This window comes from Amaranthus tricolor, chromosome 12, assembly GCF_026212465.1.
Source record: "Amaranthus tricolor cultivar Red isolate AtriRed21 chromosome 12, ASM2621246v1, whole genome shotgun sequence".
Taxonomy (NCBI): Eukaryota; Viridiplantae; Streptophyta; class Magnoliopsida; order Caryophyllales; family Amaranthaceae; genus Amaranthus; species Amaranthus tricolor.
This window is the reverse complement of record NC_080058.1, coordinates 653,207-677,675: the sequence shown is the minus strand read 5'-3', so window position 1 is coordinate 677,675 and position 24,469 is coordinate 653,207. Positions and strand designations below refer to the sequence as shown.

Genomic DNA, 24,469 nt, shown 5'->3' with positions numbered 1-24,469 from the left:
TAGTCAAATTACTATAAATAGAACATATGTACGTTTTAAATTTGCTTATAATTATATTAGAAGTTAAAAGTAAAATTAATAAGCATCAATCATACATTCATAAAAATGTATATTAATTAAACACCAATTTGGCCGAGACCGTCTCAAACTGAGACCAAGAGTGGGCCGGCCCAATTCGCGCGTGTAACAACAATATATGTTTTCCCTTTGATTTTCTATTTTCTGGGCATTGATCGTATCAATTTTGACCTTAAAGGTATCAATTTCAACGTAAAGTAATACTTAAACATATCAATTAAAGTAAAAAATTTCAATTTGAACCTATAAGTGATCAATTTTGAGGTTACACTGATCAATTTCTACCTAAATATGGTTATGTTTCATAATTTTAGAAAGAAATTATATAAAATGGTAGTATTCTATCATTCTATGAATGAATTTCAAACAACAAATGAATGATCAATAAAACTATCAATAATAGTGTTAAAACTATTAACCTATTAAATTTGAACTAAATGCTATACAATATATCTATACAATTTGAATACTTATTTTTAAAACGATAATTGAATATTAGAAGTTCAAAATTGAGTTAGATTATAAAACATCATTGTCAAATTATATGTCATAATTTAACTATTAACATATTCAATTTGAACTAAGACCTATACAATATCTTTATAGACTTTGAAATACTTATTTTGAAAATGATAATTAAAGCTTATACGTTTAAAATTGAGTTAGATCATAAAACATCAATTTTCAATTTATGTATCATAATTTAACTACTAACATATTCAATTTGAACTATTTACAAATATATATAAACGTGTTGAGGAAAGAGTAATATCACTATTATTGATCGATGATTAAAGAGTACAAATACTCTTATGTTCCATTAGAACCATCATGTTGCATTGAATAAAAGTACTTGTATTGTACAATGTTTTGACACTATTATTGATAGTGTTATTGACTATTCATTTATTGTTTAAAATGCATCCATAGAATGATAAAATAATACTCCCTCCGATCTTTTAATTTAGTCCCATTTTCTTATTTGGCAAAACCTTTAAATTAGTCCCATTTCTATTTTTGGCAATCCTTTTTTACTTAAATACCCTTAGTTCACACACGTAATTACGAATTTACCCCCGTAAACCCTTAAATACCCTTACTTAAAAATACCCAACTACCACCTTTTACATGGACCCCACACAATCCTTAATATGCGTGCCCAAGGAAATGAGACTAAATTAAAGGATCGGAGGGAGTACCATTTTATTAACTCCGTACTCAAATTGTGAAACAGAACCATATTCAGGTAAAAATTAATCAGTTTAACGTCAAAATTGATCACAAATAGATCAAAATTGAAATTTTTTATGTTAATTGATTTGTTTAAAGTTTACTTTAAGTTGAAATTGTTACCTTTAAGATTAAAATTGAAAAATGTCCAGAAAATGAAAAAAAAAAAAAAAAAAAAAACAAGAGAAAGCATGTGAGGTTGATACACGCACAAATTGGGCCGACCTAAATTAACGGTCTCACTATGAGGCCGTCTTGTCCAAGTCCAGCTGTTAATTGAAATGCGATTTTGTCACAATATTTAATATATTATTAAAAGTTAAACAAATTAAATTAAATAAATATTTGAATTAAATTAATTAAAAATTAATTATTAAAAATTAAATAAAAATAAGGAGTTGGCGTATTAGTTAAAGATTTTTCCATTAAAAAATATGATAAGAGTTTAATTTTCAATATATACATAAAGAGTTTAATTTTCAATATATACATAAAGATCAATAAATTTCGTCTTCTCTTACTTTAGGGGACTGGTCTTACTCTTACCCCTCCTCTTCAACCAAAAGAAAAATTATTGCATCTAAAGTTAAAGTAAAATGTCTAAGTATGTGTTTGAAAAAAAATAATTAGTTGATCGATCAATTAAAATATTGACTGATAAGCTAACTATTTAAGTTAATTATTAAAATCAGCTATCAGTTTTTAGCTGTTCAACCAATTAAAAGACAAAAGCCCAAAAATCCAAAGATAAGAAAAATACCATTTAGTGTAGGCTGAGGGTCGAAGGGCAGAGGTGGGATAGGTGAGAATCAAATCTAAGATCTTACCGGAGAAGAGCAAACCTTGTATGAAACTGTCTCATTATAAGACGAATTCATACAAGGAGTCCACATTAAAAGAAAATTATTTTAGTAATTAAAATGGTTGTTTCATTTAATTTAATTAGACATTTAACCACATTCAATACATTTTCAATATTAAAACGTCTTAAATGAGAATTTATGATTAACAACATGGACACAAATTCTTATATGAGACGGTCACATCGTGAGTCATGCCTCATACTTGGGTTATTTAGCCCAATAATAAAAGCTTTTTGCATATAGACTTTTTATTTTGATTTCGTCTCATAAAAGGGCATATACACAAGAATGCCAAGTGGGCTGGACCGTTAGAGTAGTAAAGAAGAATAGAAAATTTGAAAAACATAAGAGAAAAAATAAAAAAGCATGAGTTCTGAGATTAGATTTCATGGAAAAGGAGTAGCATATATTTTGGATGAAAAAGATTACGAGATTGCACATAGATACGTGCTCATGAACTGTCCAGAGGTGGATGTATTTGTATCTGAGTTTAAAAGTTCAATTCAAAGACATCAACCGAATTGGTCAAGTCAGAGGATTGAAGCGTTCGTACAAGAGAATTTCACTAATGCCTTCAGAACTGCAGTATGTTGTTCATCTATTACGTTACTTATTATGTATGTATGTTAGTATTACGTTAATTAAATTCATAAAGTTATTTCCATTTATCTGACAGGCAAGACAAGGATCATTCGATAACCGAGTGAACAGTGACATTTTGAAGCAGATTGCTGAAGGACCACTAAAACATGCTCGGAGTTACAATGTCTGTTACACAAACGGATATAGATTCCATACCGTACGACGTACGTCATGCATCAAATAAATTAGCAGACAATAGTGGAGTGTGCGTCAAAGCTGGTGACAACAGTCGTGACGAAGAAGATTTTTACGGGCAATTGCTTGAAATCGTAGAGGTTGAGTACCCGGGGATACCGATCAAAAGAGTAACGTTGTTCAAATGTCATTGGTATGACCCAACTACTACTGGAAATAGCCGCGGAACAAATATTCATAAACGATATAAGTTAGTTGACATACATCAAGGTCGCTCGTATCGTTTATATGATCCGTTTGTGTTGGCAAGTCAAGCATGTCAAGTGTATTATCTTCCATATCCGAGTACAAGACAAAATTTAAAAGATTGGAGAGCGGTTTGCAAAGTCAAACAGAATAAATTTGACAAAGAAGTAGAACAGGAATCCAAAGATGCTGCTTTCCAAGAAGAAAATAGGGACCGTATTGATATTGAAGAAGATGTTTCCCAAACACCGCTTCTTGATCTATTTGGCGAATTTGTTCAACAGGTGCATGATAATGATGAAGATACTGAAGAAGATGTGGATCTTGTATTGTCAGAAGACGAACAATCCGAAGATGAAGATGTTGAAAACGACGACTATTTTAGTGATGAAGATTAATTTAATTTTTATATGTAATTATTTAATATTTTGTAATATTTGATACAATTTAGATATAATCCTTCGAATTATTAATATTTTGTAGTAATAATAATAATAACAACAACAACAAAATAATCAATATATATCAACAATAATCATAATAACAATACTAATAATAAACAAAAACAGTAATAATAATAATAACAATAATAATTATAATAATAATATTCATTTTAACAATAATAATAATATTTATAACAATAACAGTAGTAATATTAATAATAATAATAATAATAATAATAATAATAATAATAATAATAATAATAATAAAAATAATAATAATACTAATAATGATAATACTAATAATAATAATAAAATTAATAATAATAATAATAATAATAATAATAATAATAATAATAATAATAATAATAATAATAGTAATAATAATAATGACAACGGTAATAAAATTTCGTACCCAGAGCCGTATTTTTCATCACTGCAGCACGCAAAGGTAATTAATGACAGCGACGGCCTAGCGACGGATATCTGGTCGCTAAACTGTAAAGTCAAACAGATTAGTCATATCAATGCAGGCAACGACCAACTCGCGACCAAATAATCCGTCGCCAAAACACGTAAAAAATTGCGCCAAATTTTTTATCCACTGCAGCACGCAAAAACATCTGAAAAGTTAACTGGTTGGGTCTTGTCATCCCCTTGGCGACAATAGAGCTACCAATTTTCGGTCGCCCGTTTCAGAAGTCCATATCAAGCCCTATATACTTCCTCTTTTCCTACCCATGCATTTTCATACTTAGCTTCTTCATTCATCGTTTCCTCATTTCCTTAATACCTCACCAGTTTTCTTTTCGTCCATTGATCTTATTCTCTTTTGCTCATCACTTTGTGATTTTTATTTATCTTCAACTCTGAAAACTCATCTTCTTATTAAAATGAGCAACGACCTTAATGATTGGGCTAGCAACTATTTAATGAATAATTTGTCGAGTAGCAACGACGACAATAACGAAGACAACAGTAACCGAGTTCACGGGAGTAATGAAAATACTCCAAGTGATTCCGTCCAAAATATGGATGAGGACGATGGAGATGATCCTCGTCCGAATTTTCCATGGCTACCAGTCATAAACAAGTAAATCTTTTAATTATCTTATTATCATTAATATTTTTTCAATATTAAAATTTCAATGTTTACTAATTTTCTTAATTATTGTAAGATTTAATCCAAAATAAGGGCTACCTTCAATCATAGGCAAGATGTCGAAGGTAGTACTTGGAAGGGTGTGACAAAACACACCAAAGATTTTTATTTTAATGAGTTTAAGGTAAAATTATTATTTTGTTGTTTATTTTTAGATTTTGTTATGTTTAAATTATTTTAAATAATTTATTTGATGGAATATTTATTTATTTAGAAGCAATACAAATGGGACCCTCGTCTCGAACATTTTGTTCGAATGTCGTGGGAAGAAAAAGCCGCAAAGCGCTATGCGGATATGCTTTTCAAATGGCGTAGGACGTTGAAATATTTACACGAACGCATGGGATCTTTGACAATGACAAAGGAGATTGTTCCAAATGGACAAATAGCAAGTCACAAAAAGTTAATGTAATAATTTATTAAACTAGTTTATTTATTTATTTTTAGTATCAATTAATATTTAGTTTATTGGTAATTGATTTATTTTTTTATTGAAGGATGAATATCGTTCTTTGATGGAGGAGCATCCAACTCGCGACCCAAGTAAAGTTTGGTTGGATGCAATAAAAAACGTAGAAAGCGGGTCAAATAAAAAATACAAAAAAAGCAAAGAGGTTTTTGGGGTTGGTTCCGCCTCTCAGATTATTTATCCTCCCGAGCCAACGGATATTCCGTCTTCTCAGCCTGCACAACCTAATTATGACGTCATTATACAACAAAGGTTTGCGGATTTAGAAGCCCGGCAAATGGAGTTTAATAATCAATTATGGGAAGCGATAAGAAGAGGAAATGCTCAGACAGCCTATGAGTATCATCAAAGGATGACTGAACAAGTAGCACGAGAACGAGAACAATTTACGAAATTCCTTGAATCGCATTTCAATTTAAATCAACCCCTTCCTCCACCTACCTCTTCAATGAATGATTAAAAATATTTGTAATTTTTGTGACTTTGTAAATAAACTTTAGATTTATATATAATATTTTCAATTTTTTCATTTTAATATATTTGTTTTATAACTAATATAAAATATATAAAAATATAAAATATATATTTATATAAACATAAAATATAAAAAATATATAAATAATATATATAAAAATATAAAATATAAATATATTATATATAAAATATAAGTATATGTCGCCATCATGTCATCTCATTGGGCGACGGCATGGCTATGAAATGGAATTGGTCGCCAGTCATGTCTACAGGCGACGGCGAGGATGGTCGCCAGTTTGTCGCCAGTCATGTCCATGTCAGAGCTTCATTGGCGACGTCCTGTTTGTCGCCTGCTTGTCGCTATGTCTTCGTTTAATACTGACGAGGAAAGGGCGTCCATCTAGGGATTAGCGACGAAGATATTAGCGACGACCGCATAACCCGTCGCCCGCCGGTCGCCAACCCTACTTTTTGACCATTTAGCTATCAAATGGCCAATTTGATAGTTTTTTGTAGTGCTGCATTCTAAATTTAGTAGTGTAGTAATATTGGATCTAGCTAGTAATATGTTTTGGTGCCTTACATCAGACTAATAATTTTGACAATTATTGAAAGATTGTCAATCATTATATGAACACAATAATTAGATTTAAATTATATCATATCATTACAATTTAATTGTGCTGATCACCATTATCTAATTATAATTGTGCATGCTAGCTATTGTATGATCAAAGGGGCATGGGACTTGGGAGTACTACTCAACAAAAAAAATCCCTTCACATGCCCAAATATTCCTAAATCCAAATCATATTGATTTATTAGAGTAAAATTTACATCTTAATTAATTCATCACTAATCAAAAACGACGTAGCAATAACAACATTGGTAAATTGTACTAGCTCCTATATTTTTTTAAATTTACTACATAACGTAAATTAAGGTGTGAGCTTTTAAAATGTAATGTAGCAAATTCAAAAGAATTGAGGGATATGTTATTGTATGAGGCAATGAGGAGGTTGCATATAACCTAAGATTTTGCCAAAGGCATTTTGATGTTGACATTTTGGAATGTTGGATTGATAATTAAGGTTAATGTTGTGCAAAGTCAACCCTACACAGGGAAATCTGCTGCTGCAATCTAAGGTCAAAGCCTTATCTGAAGCTGATGTACCATGAATGCTGCTGAATACAACGTTAGAGATTTGTATGCCTGATCCCTATCATAACATACAACAATATTAATATTATGTCAAATAGCAATTCTTAATTACAAAAATAAAATAAAATAAAATAAAATTGAAAATCAACTATTTGTTCCTTTAAATTTTGTTATACTATTCAAATTAGAATGATAACTTTTTAATAGTAATGCAGCAAGTGTGAAGGGATAAAGAAAGAAATAAAGGACAACAATTTTTGAATTATGTTGTTCAAGGGTGTCTTTACGTTGAATTATGTTGATTTGTTCAAGGGTGGTTAGGGTAGACAACGAAAACATTTTTTTTATTTTCCTTAAAAATGAAAATTTCGGTTTATAGTTGCTCTCAATATTTTGATTTTTTATGCTATGTTAGCCATTAGGATGAAAAGAAATGAAGAAAAATGAAGGTGAACGAATGAAGGTGATGTCATTTCTTTAATTTGAATACTAAAAAAGGAAAAATGAAAATTAATACTAAAAAGATTTAGAAAAAAAACTATATGAACAATTCTTTCCTTCCATCCTCTGATCATTTCTAAAATATTATTCAAATATAATACCGATCTTAATTATTCATATATGTTTCCTTGACCTAATTATGTATTATTATTCTAACAGAAAAAGACAGAATAATATATAATAGAGATGTAGGAGTAAATTGGTAGTAAAATTACCTGACCAGAAGGACAAGTATTATGTGGGCAGTAATTTTGATCAATAATAATTGGAATTAGTACATTATCCATGTATGCTCCAATAAAATTTATATTTTTCACTTTTCCTCTAATTGGAGTTGAAAATGTTTTAATCCTAAACCCATTTTCTGTCCCTTTGAATGTCACTGATTTTACTGTTACGTCTTCAACTACTACACCTTCATCTGATTCACGCCCAAGGCTCCCAATGCTGAAACAAATTAACATAATGTATCAACACTTATAATTTATTTGTTATTAATCCATTCGAAACATTATATTTATTAAAGTTATATTTATTCGAAGTAAGCTAGAGAATTATACGGGTAAAAAGGTGAAAAAATAATCTTTTAAGAGCGAAAAGAAACATGATTTTCAACATTGCAATTATCAAAGCTTAATAGAAAGAATATATATAAACTCCTATTATATATTCCATCTTATTACCTATATACCTTTATTTTTTGATTTTGCATAACATACAAGAAAATCATATCAATTTTTCACTTATAATTTGGAGAGCATAAATTATCAGAAAAAAAAAAATTGAAAAGTTTTCAAAATAAAAGAGACAATTTTTTTTATATAAATCACTAAAAGTTTTCAAACTTAACCATGTAATACATATAGTCATATGGGCTAATTAGGGTTTTGATTAAGAGTAGGCATCAATTATAATCGTAACACTAAACACCTTAATTTTATAAGATTTAGATCGGACATTCATAAATTAAAAAGAATAATATAGTCCAAAAATATAGTCCTTCAATCCAAATATAGTCCAAAAATATAATTTATAATAAGAATAATATTATAATTATGTACACCGTAATCCTTTTAAAACTCGTAAAAAGTTAAAAAGAGATAGAGATGATACCTAATACCATGACCGGGTCCACAAGATACTCCTTCAATCCAAATATGTTGATTATTAAGACCAATAGAGATGCAATCATCACCAGTTTTAATAGAAGAATTCAAGATTTGAATTCCAGTAGATCTCTCAATGTGGATACCATCAGTATTAGGGCTATTACCATCTGCTAAAATTGTTATCCTTTGTATTGTTGTTCTTTGGCATGCATTCAAGGTTATATGGTACATTTGGCTGTCCACTGATGTCAATCCATCAACTATTATGTTTTGTGAATTATCAAAACTCAATGACTGCATCATGTTTAAAAAATAAATACAAATATTATATATTAAAAAATAATAATTAAATTAAATACTCTTTTTATCCCTCAGAATGCACTTATTGCATTTTAGAGTGAAAATTAGTGAAGAAGAGAATATAAAATAAAAATAAGTAAATGATAAAATTAAATACTTCAGATGAAAATTGAGAATAAGTTTATGAATGAAATATGTGAGATTATTACCAAAAAGAATAGGAATACAAAATCAATAAGACAAATTAAAAAAGAAAGTGAGATAAATTAAGAGAGATATAATCAATAAATAAAAGATATGGGAACCTTTTTCAAGTTTGTGATTGATCATATATATTTGTTACTATAGCTGATCAATTGAAATGTGTATTTACTTTTTTAATTTGTAACATATATTTTTTAATTTTATGGTAAGGTGATCGAACCCCTAAAACAGAGGGAAATATTTTTAAAATGTAATGAGAATTTAACTTTTGTTACAATATTTAATATTTTAAAGGCCCATCGTTTGATCATAATTTTTAATTTTTTCTAAATTTAACCTTTTTTGATTTAGATGATTTACTCTTAAAAGATATTCATATATATATATATATATATATATATATATATATATATATATATATATATATATATATATATATATATATATATATATATATATATATATATATCATTTAAAAATAGAAAATAAGAGAATAATATTAGATAATACTTTACACAATTATTAGTTATATAGTTTATTTTTCCATATACTTATTATACTTAATATATAACTACTACAAATATATAACTACTATAAAAATCATAATATAAATGGATTACTATAAATACAAATAATTTATTTGAATTGATTGAGCAAGATAATTTATAGTAGCTTGAATATAACTAAATAAATACATTATGTTGCCATGATATCATAATTACTTATAACCAAGCAAGTTTATGATGACAATCTCCATCCTAACCTCTAGCTACGGGCCTTGGTTGATCTTGATTTAATATAAGCTACAGGTTTTACTCAAAAAGAAAGCAAGTTTATGATGACTTTTCATATTCCATTTAGTTCCTTCTTTTAGTTTTATCAAGTTGTTTGACATGTATACTGACATAACATAGAAAATTAGGTCTTATCTTAGATACTTTTTTTCAAACAAAAGTCTTAACAGTTAGATTCTAACTTTTCTTTCCTAACCTACTCTGTAATTAAAAATGATACCTAGAAAATTGATTCCATTAACCAAATTATTGATATACTCAATAATACATAAGCTATAGTATAAATATAAATAATACATAATTTGTATACAAATAAAACTTATAAGCTTATCTTTTAAAAAGGGTAATAAAACCAATTAAAAGAACGCCTAAAGAAGCATAATATATCCTCATGAATAATATTATAAAGGCAATATTGGTTCACAAATTTCCAATTTAAGTTTCAAAGGAAATAAAATATATATTCGATGCAATTATTATTTATATATATGTATTATCCACTATTTCAATAAAGTTAAAAATTTATAATTATTTGATTTCTGATTATAATGAACTAATTTAAAATGACTCATCAAATTAAGTGCACTTTTTATTGATGAAGTTGTATCAGATCAGTTCAATAGAAAACAACCTCTTTATTAATCTTCCTGTTATCATTAACAAGGTATGATTATGTGCAACTGCAACTCTCAAAACCCACCCTAGATGGAAGCCACTTAGTGGCAATAGAATAATAAAATTCGATACAACTATTTCTATTTTCAACAATAATTAATTATAATTGAAAAATATATTTACCGTAGCTCCTTTGGGACAGTTTTGATGAGCTGCCTTGCAATTCCACAAGTCTATCCCCTTAGCATTAAGGACACCACCCTTAATAGTAAGACCATGAACCTCATGAAAGATAATCCACGTCTGATATCTAGAGACAATATTTAGATCAGCAATTAGGGTTCCATCGATTTGAAACATAATTGGGCTCCTACAACTTATTCCTTCAAATTTTAATGGTCCTAACAAATAATTTCCTTTGGGTACGTAAATTATAGATGGAACCCTTGAATTACATGCTGAATCCCATGCATTGAGGAACGCTTTCGTAGCGTCCGTCTTACCATCATTTCTTGCACCAAAATATCGTACGTTAAAGTTTTGAATTGACGATGACAGTGATGAAGATGATAAAAACGATGGTAAAGATTTGAAACGATGAGGGATTGTTTCGTATGATAAAGAAGGACAAATACAAAATAAATAAGTGAAGAAGACTAAAATTAGTTTACTAGGAGACATGTTCAAATTTGCACTAAATTACTAATTCTATTCGGTGCATGTACTTAAAGAAAGAATTATGAAAAATGAATTAAAATGTTTTGATGTTAAATTGTTAATGATGGTTGAATTATATTAAGGGTAATGAATGGTCACTTATATAATAATAAAAAAAATTATGGGATTTAATTATGGAAATAGAACTAGACTAAGAAAATGTGATCAATGCCTAGTTTCAATTAAATCTTTCAAAAAAATTAAAATAAATCTTGATTAATTGATACATAAAATCATTTAATTATCATGATTGTGATTGGAGAATTTTTTATATGCCCTTGATTTTTGTCTTTTTTTAGTCTTTTCTAAATGTATTAACTATTAAGTATTTTATTGCTTTCTACTTATGATATGCGATCAAAATATCAAATTGAAGATAAATGGACATATTTTTATCCAAATTTAATATATTTTGCCTATCTATTTTATTATATCAACCGATTATAACGTATTTGCCTTTATGTTATTATTATGTCAAAATAGTGTAAAAATTAAGTTCATACCCCTTGGCCCTGTCATATTCCTGACTTTTTCTTAGAGTATTACTTCATATTAAAATTATAATCAATGATATTAAAATGAAAGACGCAAGGTGATTGATTTTTAAAGCTAATTATTCTAATTTTAAAATCTTTAGTGATAATTATTTTGACGGTATTTCTAGCCTATGCATCTATGTTTAGATTATTAAATAGGTAATTTTGTTGAAATTTAATTTATAATATTCTCTAAAATTAAAAATGTAATAAATTAGTAGAGAATATTTTAATCAGATTTAAATAAAAATTACTTATTTTGTAATTTAAACCTATACACTAAATGCATAGGTTAGAAAAATCGTATAAGTATTTTCTAACTTATGCACGAGGTGCATATGTTTAGTTTACAAAATAGGTAAATTTGCTGAAATATAATTTGTAATATTCTTTAGAAATGGTAACTGCCAATAAATCTTTAGAGAATATATAAATCCAATTTCAATGAATCACCTATTTTATAATCTAAACTTATGTATCAAGTGTAAAGGTTTGAAAAACAATATTTATCATATTCCTTCTAATTCAAAGTAATTATTACCTCATTTGGTTTTAACACTAATTATACATTGATCACTCCCAATAAATATTTTATTTTTAATTTAAGTTACAACATTGTCGAGTGATATCTCGTTTGATTCATTTAAATGTAAATTTTATTAATATCAGCTTTTAATAATTTATAATTATGCACAACTAAAAATATTTAGAATTAAAAAATGCATTGAATTGAATACAAAAAGCAAATAAGACAATTACACTAAATTGAAGTGAGTACAAACTTTAAAAAAAATTGTTCAGTTTATGAAAGTATATCCAATTATAAATAAATATACTCCTAAGTAACATACTTCATGATACATCCTTTGTGTATTTAACTTGTAACATTATATTCTTATAAGGAATGAGTTGTCCCAAGAACTGCATAATATGCTATCAGAATTGGAAGGGATGCCATCATGCCGAAAATCACCCTACAATATGCATAATATATATGATTGGTATTGATACTTTCTTATAAAGATGTTTAGCAAATAATTTAAAATAGAACTATAAATCTACGTAAATAAATAATAAATGACACTAAATATAAACTTTTAATAGACATTACTAAGTTATTTTTTTACCTTTTATTTTTAATAAATCCAACTTAATTAAGTCATCCATTATATGTTTAGTTAATCTTAAACAACTATATATGGGATATGTTGTATCACTTAGGAGGGGCTACGTTTCTGGTGGGTCGTGTTAAGGAGGATCATCAATAGAATGAGTCGTGTTTGTGCTTCACTTCATTAAATAATCGTTTGTAACACAGCAATAATATGCGAGCCAATGCACGACATTTCGTAGCGTATCATTTTAAAAATAATATAAATGTGATGCCTGGTTGGGGCACTGCTCGTGTTGGGACAAAGGAATAGTTATTTTTTTTGAATGAATCGATCATATTTAGAAGGTTCGGGGTTCGATCTTTATTGGGCACAGATATTAATTGCGGGGTTTCTTAACTGCGCGCATTTCTCTTTACTCCCTTTTTGGGGGAACGGGTATGATTTGTCCGCATCTTTTAAGAAAAAGAAAACTCCCATCCGGACCCTGCTTGTACGGAATATTGGGAGTGTCCTTTACCTTTGCCTAATCATATGTAGGTAAGTCTAGTTAATTTAAAGGAGTTCACAATTAGTAAATAAAACAAAAAAGACTAATATTATCGGCTTGTAAAATGTCTGTATCATTTTGTCATGAGATTAGTACTTCAAAACGCCTGACATCATCATTATTAATATCAAGAGAAAATGTATTGTGGCTGCATTAATTACTATTACTACGGTAAATAAACTTACGCAGTACTTAGAACATCGGCATGTAGTCCATATTCTTTTGCATATATGAAGGAAGTAATAGATTGTGGCAGCGCTGCCTGAAAATACAAGTAAACAGTCAATCAATCCAACGTCACAAGTTTCATAGAACGGATACCACTACAAAAAAACCTTAATACCCACTAGGAGACTACCCAAAATAATTGGAAATCAGTCGGTATAGACTTATAATATCGATTATCTTAAACAATCGAAATAAGTGTACTAGTTGATATTTCATTTTAATAGGAAATCAGTCTAAACTTCCGACTACCATATAATAGTCAAAAAATTAATCATAAACTCCGACTAACAAGTAAATCAGAAATTAGTAGTAAATTTCCGACTATTTGGAAATCAATTTTCTTAAATTTCAAATATAATTAAGCATATGATAAAAAAAAATGTGGGTTATAAATGTACCTGGATGATAGCTATACGTAAAACGTCACCATGCAAACCAACAGCAATGGAAGCAATAGCCATAGATGCTGGACCAGCTATGAACTTCAATATCATCCCAAATATTGTTAGCTTCGGTCCGCATGCGATCAATTTCTCTTGCAAAGCCATGAACATGCCTGCCTCCATATATAACCAATCATCGTAAAAACTAAACAATATGGTAACCAATTTTTGGCATAATGTTGGGGTCGTATATGAGGTACTCGCTACATAAGGATTTTTAACACTATTTATCGTTTAAACTTATTTTATTGATTGCGGTTAATGTGTAAGAAAAACATATAGTCAAAGTGAGATTTTTTTAAATCGTCTAATCGCATAATTTCATAATATTAAGTTTTTATTATTTTCAAATGTGTATAGTTCAATATATAAATGATCAAAATAACACATTGGATTCTATAAAAAGTCAAATATAGCAAGTATTGTGGAGCGAAGAAAGTGGAGAAAAACTATAAGCTAAAATTGTTATGGATTTTGCGTCTAGAAATACTAATATTATATGCTATTAAGGGCTTACAATAGGCGAAACTACAAAAATCACTTGAGGATGTCGAGATAATAGAATATCGTATGTTTATGAATATTTCATATTAAGGTGGCCTTTATGCCTCCAAAATCTCAAATACAATTCACAATAATGGTGCACTATATTTCGAGATATAGCTAGTGGTTGTTTGTTTTTTCATTTTATATTACTCTTCTGACAGGGGTTTGATTATGGGAAAGTATATAAATATTTTTAACCAAATTACTTACCCATACTAAACATAGCAGTGCCAGTCCCAGCTTTTGACATAATGAGTATCGACCCGTCCACAATGCTTGGCAATTGAAAATGAAACCTACACCAAATTAAATTTAATTTTGATAAACCATTATGAAATGTAAAATAATCAAGAAAATTATATGAAAATTATACTAGGACATATGGAGATATTCGTACCTGCTAGCGAAAAATGCCCAAACAATGCCTATAATGCAAGAATAAGCATTTGGATTAGCAAGAATTTTGAGCCCTACAACCTTAATTAAAGACCATAATGATGGTCTCTTAACATCATTAACTCCATCATTACTACTCATTTTTCCTTGTAAATCATTTCGATCGTTATGATCAATAGAATTATGACAATTCATGGTACTAGGAAAATCGGTTCTAGATTGACGAAACTCAAGAACAAACAAAAGAATTGTAAGCCAAACAATGGCTTGAGTAACCGAAAATTGAACAACTAAATCAACCCCTAAAGTACCATACATGGCCCCTAGTAAGGGCACCCCTAGAACAAGTGAACTTGTTAGGGTAGATAACGAAAAACTTGTTATAGACCAACAATAGCTTCCCTTACTGCTATATGTAGCCCATAGGGCTAACACGACTACTATTATAACCTTAGAAATAGCATCTGCGGCTACGAACTTATAGTTCCATTTAAACGGATTGCTATGTGCAGTGAAATCTAAGTTAAAAAGAGGGAGTGTGAAGTAACAAACAAGTCGATTTATGGCATCACATTGATCGTGTTTGAAGAGACGCCACCATTTAACCGAACCATAACCTAAGATTAGGGCTACATAGAGTGGCACCATGGCTACTATAACCTTGTATATATCATCTAAACTAATCATAATTAATTGACAAGCTAAAAATTATTAAAACACCTTAATTTGGAAACTTGAATTGTAACAACTTATTTGAGAAATCTACTGTTTAAAGTTTGTGACAAAACCTTAGACCATATTGCTAGCTATTTATACCCATTATATGTAATAGAAAGCATATTTCATTGAAATGCTTTTTTTTTTCTTTTTAAAGATGTTCCTATTTTTAGCTTATAGCTAGTAAGTTTTAGAAAACACTAGAGTTGGTATACATACAATTTTAATTTAATGATTTTCTAATAACTTACAATAATTTTGATTGTATTTAAGTTTTCTTTAGATTCTTGTTTAGAAGATAGAATTTATATGAAAGTTCGAGAAATATGTTCCTTTTAACAGGCAAAAGAGGGATTCTTAAAATGTAATTTATGTTAATGGTAAATTAATGATGAAGAATGAAAGGGAATAGAATTAGGTGCATATATTATTGGAGTGAACATTACAATGGCTTTTTATGGGTTTTAAGTTATTGTTTTTGTTGTAACTTTTAGATTATGGCTTAAAATTTTTGATGTGAGAGTACATAAATATATGCTATTCATGGATTCAAGCATCATCATGCATGCATGAAAGAGGTAGACATATGTTTTGCCACCCACGTCCATTTCGGTAAGTATAATAATAATAATAATAATAATAATAATAATAATAATTATTATTATTATTATTATTATATTTTTATAAATAAAAATTAAATTATACCTGACATCTAAGAGATTACAACACTAATAATTGAGAACATAAATAAAAAAAGTGGTACTCATGGCATATGCATCTCAACTTGTAGTGTTTATTAGTTCTACTAGATAGCTAGAATGCATTTAAATTGGAACAATAAAAGGGAATGTTTTATGTAGGTTTGGTAGGAGTTCGTAAGTATGACGCACTTATCTGTAATTATTATTCGTACACTAACATGATGAATCAAAAACAGGTAGGAGTGGAGGAATACAAAAAAAGACAAGAAATCTATTCCTTACAGTAATATGCATATCTCCATCGCAAACAAATAAACGGGTCAATATCCGCCACTCGTCTGAACTAATTTCACTTAAATGTCTTTTAATTATCGGACTCATGTTTATGCTCTTTTTACTTCAACTATATGCAAATTGCATTAAGAATATATTCTTCTCATCTCATAATACGCACATTAATTATTTCTCATAAGTCACCAGTCAAAGGGTATGTGTGTATATTTTGTTTTGCCAACCTTCTACTATTATTTTATTGTCTTTAATGATTTTATAAATTCATATATGTCAAAAAATCAACTCAACAAAAATGTTTTTGTTATATGGTGTTATAAGATTTGTTATACTTTATATTCAAAAAAAAAAAAAAATTTGTTATACTTTAAGTTCAGGTCGAGTTAAATTTTGCACACCACAATTCGTTAACCTTCAAATAAGATAGAATTTAATTTTTAAATAACTATTTAGATATCAACTCCTTATAACATGAATCGTTAATATTTTGTACTCTTTATTGTCACTTTTTTTCAATCTATTTTTTATTACAATTTCCTTGGATGAAAATATCATTATCACTTTTTTTTTCTTATCCATACGTTTCAATGTATATAATATCATTTACACAATTTAAATGATTTTATCATATTTTTACCCATCATGCAATATGCAATTTTGATAATAAGATACGAATTTGGTTAGTTATTAAGACACTGTAAAAATAGTAAGATTCTATTACTTATGAATTGAGATGGTCGAACACCCTCTAACTTACCCACGCTCTAGATGAATAATAGGGCTTAATTTCTTCAAATTATATAAAAAAACTAAAAGAAAATAAGAGGTGCATAAATAAAAATATTAAAAATAATAGATTTATCATCTAAAATAAAATACTGTATGTAACATTAAAAAGACATACTAAAATAAAAAAATATTTTTGTGTCTAACGACAGAGAAAAAGTATTAAACCGTCTCTTTGAGAGACGTCTCTTAGGCCCAACCTATTAAACCTTAATGTCCATTTACTGTATCCTTAATGATACTAAATTATCCTTAATGCCTACTTACAATATACTTAATGCCCACTAAAAAGGTACTTAAAATGCCTACTTACAATATTCTTAATGCCTCTGAGAAACTTAGCCTACTAGCCTATTTACTATATCCTTAATGCCTACTTACAATATATTTAATGTTTATTTACAATATATTTAATGCCCACTGAGTAAGTACTTAAGTGCTTATAATTTTCTAAATACCTAATTACAATGTTCTTAATACTTACCGAAAAATTTACTCTATATTTTCTCTTTTAGATCAACTCAATTAGAGACGGTTTCTCACAATAAATTATATTGAACTAATCAAGAAATTTCTAACCTTTCTTTTCAAATTTCAACTCAAAGTCTTTCACTTTTTCAAACTTATAGGCAAAGAGAACCTATTCTAAATTAGATTGGATGTTCCAAAAATGACATATGAGTACCTGAGATTGGGACTATTCTATATGCATAAATAAAAGATACTTAATCATTTTTACAAAAATTAAAAATAATTTCCTCCATTAATTTTCCAAGACCTCAAAAATGATAAAAAAAAAGAATCATTGTTTCTAATGGTTTTCATAAAACAAGCTAAGGCTGTTATTTTTTATGCCTTTTAAGGAACAACTGAAAGTTCATTTGATGATCAATAATGCAGTATTTTAAATTTGGGAGATCTTGTTTTGTTATTTTCAGAACTTTAAGAGACACTTGATCATCAATAATGCTCTCCTACTCTCTTTCTCTCTCACAATTACACTTTTCACCATTAAAAAGCTTCTCTAACAAGAGACTAGCAACAATAATATTCCATTACCTAATGTCATTAAGTTACTCTCGCACAGAGTCGAATTTGAAGGGATCATATACAATCTTAACTTTGTTAGTGATAGCAAAAAGCTTATTTCTGATTGATCCTTATTAGTATATCTAAGGATTGGTCTTGGTCAGGTCTTGGTCTTGATCATCAGTCCAGTATCCCTCATAAAGTTAGGATCCGAGGGAGAGGTAGCAGACATATTATACCCGTACCCCTCAAGGAAGAGAGAAGGAGAAATGCGTGGAATCGAATCAACCCCAAAGATTGTGCACATGATTTAATAACTCATTTTATCATAATTCGAACTCAAAAGACTATAAATTTTTGTCACATTAAGATTAGGACACACTCACACAAACATTAGCATGATTTTTTATTTTTTATATTTAAACTCCTACATGCAAGAGCTAGGGAGAGGAGTAATTTTACAAGAATAAAAGAAAAAACGTTCAAATTACTGAGTCAACTTATAATTTGGAGCATTACAATACTATGGCGAAAAGACAGGTCTCCTGCTCTTCAAGCACAAGGGTTTGCTAATTTAGATGTTTGGATATTGGCTTGTGGAGTGAGGAGTTGTTTTCCTCAGAAAGCCAAAACTTTGGCATCAAATATTGCTGGCCTTTAGCATGAGACTGAAAGAGGCACTTTGGAAGGGCCAACTTTACTAACTTAAGTGACCTCCGAAAAAAATGGAATGCTATTATGGTACCATTTCAAAATGAATTTAATTTCAATTGCATTAAAAAAAACTGGATTTGAGTTTAGACCTGTCAAATAGATCAATTGTGTCAGCTTTAGGTTGGTCAGGTTTGATCCATCAAGTTATACGTTTATTATTATTTTAAATTTTATCTTCGTAAACTGGATATAAAATACTATGTGACTTTATCCGTTAGATTTAGAGCTTAATTCTTTTATTATATTCAGCCAAAACAACTTTCATATAAATGTGAAATATTAACTCAAATAATAAAAATTGATAAAAATAATAGATAATAAGTCAAAATACATAATGTAGAACACACATATTTGCCAAAATTTTTAAATAGGGTCAGATATGTGGGTTTTAACTGGGTCGAGTTTAATCGAGTTATTTAATCGGATCAAAATTTAACAAGTTTGACCTAGCTAATATATACTATTTATTTGTGAGTTTTGCGATCTTGGTCCATAGATAATCTCCTTCGAAACCCCCAGCCCATTAGCAAAAATGGGTGGGTATTGAGTATTGAAGTTTGAAGACATACCACCAGCACATTCAAACTCCATGAACTCAAATATGAGAGATTTTTCAGAAAATTTGAAGTTCTAAAGCAAAAAAAAAAAAAAAAAAGTTAATTAAATAAACTAAGTTTTAAAAAAATTTTAAAAGTAAACGTGAAAACCCCAAACCTATGGTTTGGAGCTGTTCGCAGTTACTAACTGCGAACAGCCATAAAAGACAAAATAGTTGTTCGCAGTTACTAACTACGAACAGCTATTTTGTCTTTTATGGCTGTTCACAGTTAGTAACTGCGAACAGCCCTGATCCACAAATACGCAGATCAGTTTCATTTTTCGCATTTTTACTCATTTCTCAAAACCCTAACTTCATTCGACATTCTCCCTCTAAAACCATTGATTCAATTCATCAATTCTTGCATTCCTCTTTCAATTTGGCACTCCAAAATTAGTGTGGGATACTCTAGCTTGCTCAAAGGTAAACTTTTGTGTTTTTTTGGTGTATATATAGTTGTTTATGGTTTTAACCCAATTTGCTTATTATTTCAAATGTAGGTTACTAGTTGTTAAATCAAGACTATTCTTAATCATCCATAAGTATTGAAGGTAATTTTTAATTATTTTTATAGCTTTATGTTGTTTTTTGAATTAATGTTTGTGAATTAGTGGAATTCAATGTTGATAATATTATTAGAAATGTTCATGTTGATGTTGGTCTTAGAAATATTATTTATGAATTGATTTATTATTTGGATTTTATGTGTATTATATACGTATGAGCTTAGTTATATTTTGGAAAGACCAAAAAAGATTATAATCAAATGAATGTAATGTAATTGTATGGGCATGAGTTGATGTTGATGTTGATTTTCTTTGTATCAATGTAGAAAATGACATCATTTCGCGTGACTATAATATGTTTTTGGAATTGATGTGTTCGAGAAAGTAGTGGCAAAGTTCATTATGTTGGGGGAAGACGTAAGTTGTTTGCTTGCAATTCGAACATGGATTTGAACCACTTTAAACGTTTTATATCTTCTAAGATTGGTTTGGACCCTACTAGAAGTACCGTAAATATAAGCTTTAAATATGACATGAGTGGAGAATTGCTTGCCTTTTCTGTTGAGGATGATGAGGCTATAGATGCTATGTGTGAGCATTCAAAGTCCACCCAAATTCCCTCTTTGGAGTTATACGTAGAAGAAGTACCATTAGAGAATGTAGTTGCTTCTAATCGTACTCCTACCCCTATGCCTATATTAACTCAGGAAACTGTAAATCCCGTCGTTTCTTCCGCATCTTGTAATTTTTCTCAACCCCCTACGAATAAAGTTCCAATTGATTTAATGGTTAACTTAGGAGAAATTACTGAGATGGGACCTTGGGATGATGGAAATGAGAGTAATGAGCTCATTGACGATCCTTTTGAGGACGATGTGGATGTCGATGAGGATGCGCTAGCAAATGACATGACCCTAGGCAACATTCCTACAATTATTCCTCCTACACCTTATGCCCTATGTCCACCTCTAGACGAGTATGAGGAGGACAACTCCTGAAGGACTTGGGTTTGTGATACCACTTACACCGAAAAAGAAGAGTTTGAGAAGGGTATGATGTTTGATAGCAAAGAATCGTTGTTGGAAGCTATCAGAGTGTATCATATTCACAGAAATGTGGAGTATAGAACGGACACCTCGAACCAAACTGTTCTTACCTTGAAGTGCAAGCGGGGTTGTTCGTGGAAACTTAGGGCTACATTTGATTCTTATTTGTTTTCATGGCGTATTGTTACCTATGGTAAGCATGGTTCTTGTGTATTGGGTAGTGACACTGTTTCGGCTGGGCACATTCACCTGACATCTTCTGTCATTAACAATGTTATTAGAAATTGTGTTGCTAAAGACCCATCCATTAACACTGGTTAAAGATCGTTTTGGTGTGGATGTAAATTATAAGAAAGCGTGGTGTGCAAAGCAACAAGCGTTGTTGTCCATTTACGGGACCTGGGAAGGTTCTTACTCACTCCTTCCACGCTTTTTAGAAGCTTTACAACATTCCAACCCGAGGTTAGTAATTGAGTGGTATTTTAAGGAGGACAATAACACGGGTGTATATGTTAGACCTAATATTAGGACCTTCCAACGTGTCTTTTGGGCCTTTAAACCTTGCATTGAAGGTTTCAATTATTGCAAACCTCTTATCGCCATTGACGGCACACACTTATATGGTAAATATCGTCATACCTTATTGACTGCCATTGCCCAATATGGTGATAAGAGAATCTTTCCATTGGCCTTTGCCTTGGTAGAGAAGGAGAATATAAGTGCATGGTCCTGGTTCATGGCTTGTATTCGTAAGCATGACACACAGAGAATGAGTTTATGCGTTATTTCTGATACACGCTGGTATTTCAGCAACCATAGATGAGCTGGAGTGGCAACCACCTAATGCTTATCATAGGTTTTGCTTACGCCATTTGCTTAGCAACTTCAATCGTGCTATAGGTAATATTCAGTTGAAAAAGTTGGTAAAACAGCTGAACAAAGACAACAAGTTAAGGTAATGAACGGTTTAAAGGCAATTGCGACTGCAAAACGAGAGGCAATTTTCTAGATTGATGACGTGGGTGATATGTCTAAGTGGTCGTTGTGTCATGATGGAGGTCATAGGTATGTCGTTACTAACACGAACTTAGCTGAAGTTTTCAACTATGTGATGAAGGGTGTATGTTTCTTACCTTTGACAACACTTGTTGAATTCACATTCTATCGGGTAAACGACTACTTTGTTCAAAGACGTGAACGTGTTAGCGCATGGTTACTTGGAGGACACATGTACACAGCGCATGCCACTAGGATTATCAATAGAAATACTGAGAAGGAAAATTTCCATGATATAATCGCATTTGATTACAGAAGTAGTATATTAGAAGTTAAGACTGGGGGGGTACTAGAGGATCGTCCAAGGGGGGTAAGATTCAACATGTTGACTTGAATCAAATGAAGTGCACATGTAACAAACTTGAGATATACCACCTTCCTTGTTCACACATATTTACTGTTTGCATCAAACGACACCTTTCATATGAGAGGTTGGTGGATCCGTGCTATACATCTGAAAGTTATGCAAGTACATACGAACATTACTTCATGCCAATGATCGATAAGAGGTCATGGCCACAATACACGGGCTTTGAACTTAGACATGATCCCGATCAAATTCGGGGTAAAGGGAGGCCTAAGTCTATGAAAATTGCCAACGAAATGGATGAGGGTAGACCAAAACGATCTAATTCGTCGTTGTGGGAGCGAAGGTCACAACACTAGAACTTGTAACTCAAGGTAATATGTTATATATATTATACTAGAATGATAATCTGCAACTAAAGATAATATGTTATATATATTTTATATTATTACATAATAGTAATGTTAATTAAAGCTACTGCGAACACAGCAGTAGAGGAGATGGATCCAGCAGCTCCAGGACCCTTGTATCCTAGTGTCTTGACCATGCAGCATCAGCACAGGAGTACTCCTCTTTGGGATGCCCAGGTTAGGTATACGATAGTTGTGATTTACATTTTACTAATCCTAACATACAAGTAACTTATTTATATTTCAATATTCATAGGTGTCTGATGCGGAAACGCTGGGCACCAGGCATCCAGATTCCGTTCCAAGGGTGATCGATGATAGGATCATCCCATACTTAGAGCTAACGAGGTTATACGACTTTCACCTCGTCGCATACGACAGAGTTGACCGTACCATTATCACAGCACTGGTTGAGAGATGGCGTCAAGAGACGCATACATTTCATCTCCCTCTAGGTGAGGCTACCATCACATTGCTTGATGTTGCCTTACTAACGCGGCTTCCCATCAAGGGACGTGCCGTGTGTACAGGCGGACGCCAGCTATCAGGCTGGCGTGACATGGTGCATCGCATATTGGGAGAGCGCCCTCCACCGGAAGTGATCAGGGGGAGCGGTTTGCGATGCACATGGTAGGTTCAGACCTTCTCGCATCTCCCCGAAGGTGCTGATGAAGGCACCATTTCCAGGTACGCCAAGGCGTACCTCCTGTATTTGATAGGAGCTGTCTTGTTTGCCGATAAAAAAAGCAACCAAATACAGCTCCTATACTTAACTTTACTTGACGACCCGTGGGAGCGCATCACCGAGTATAGCTGGGGCTCCGCAACCCTAGAATACTTGTACAGGAGGCTATGTGGTGCTGCCATAAGAACGTCAAGGAGATTGCAAGACCACTAGTCATATTACAGGTAATAACAATAACATTTAATTCTAATCCACATTTGGTGAATTACATACTAATTACATTTGCGATTGTTAGTTGTGGGCGTGGGAGCATATTCTTATCGGCCAACCTTACAGAACCGTTGGTCGTGGTGATACTGCTCCTCCACCACAACCCCCACCAGATGTTGCATACGGTTCGAGGTGGAATTTTGCACGCCGGACGCGCAAGCACACTGACAGCGGTCTAGGATTCTACCGAGATTAGTTAGACCTACTACGACCCAACCAGGTAAACATTTCAGTACACATTAACATTAGTACAATTTAATAAACATATCACTTACCTTTTCATAACATGTATTTTAGTTTTTGTGGGACCCATACGCTGCGGAAGCCTACGCAGTTGTACCCGAACACTCGGGGATTCATTCAGGTGCGTGGAGGGCTTCTGTGCCACTCATATGCTTCGA

At 30.8% G+C, this 24,469-nt stretch overlaps 2 protein-coding genes across 2 annotated transcripts; both read right to left on the bottom strand.

Annotated features, from left to right (window-relative positions):
* Nucleotides 1-6,734: 6,734 nt before the first annotated feature.
* LOC130797119 (polygalacturonase-like) lies at nucleotides 6,735-11,105 on the bottom strand. Its single transcript, XM_057659605.1, has 4 exons — nucleotides 10,608-11,105; nucleotides 8,516-8,805; nucleotides 7,618-7,849; nucleotides 6,735-6,959 (listed from the first exon to the last, which is right to left on the bottom strand). Exons 1-4 carry the CDS (start codon nucleotides 11,103-11,105, stop codon nucleotides 6,735-6,737), a joined length of 1,245 nt encoding a protein of 414 aa, XP_057515588.1.
* Nucleotides 11,106-12,403: 1,298 nt separating this feature from the next.
* On the bottom strand, nucleotides 12,404-16,016 carry LOC130796992 (auxin efflux carrier component 5). Its single transcript, XM_057659456.1, has 5 exons — nucleotides 14,954-16,016; nucleotides 14,767-14,852; nucleotides 13,966-14,123; nucleotides 13,525-13,601; nucleotides 12,404-12,651 (listed from the first exon to the last, which is right to left on the bottom strand). The coding sequence occupies exons 1-5, from the start codon at nucleotides 15,637-15,639 to the stop codon at nucleotides 12,573-12,575; spliced, it is 1,086 nt and encodes a 361-aa protein (XP_057515439.1). The 5' UTR covers nucleotides 15,640-16,016; the 3' UTR covers nucleotides 12,404-12,572.
* Nucleotides 16,017-24,469: the final 8,453 nt, after the last annotated feature.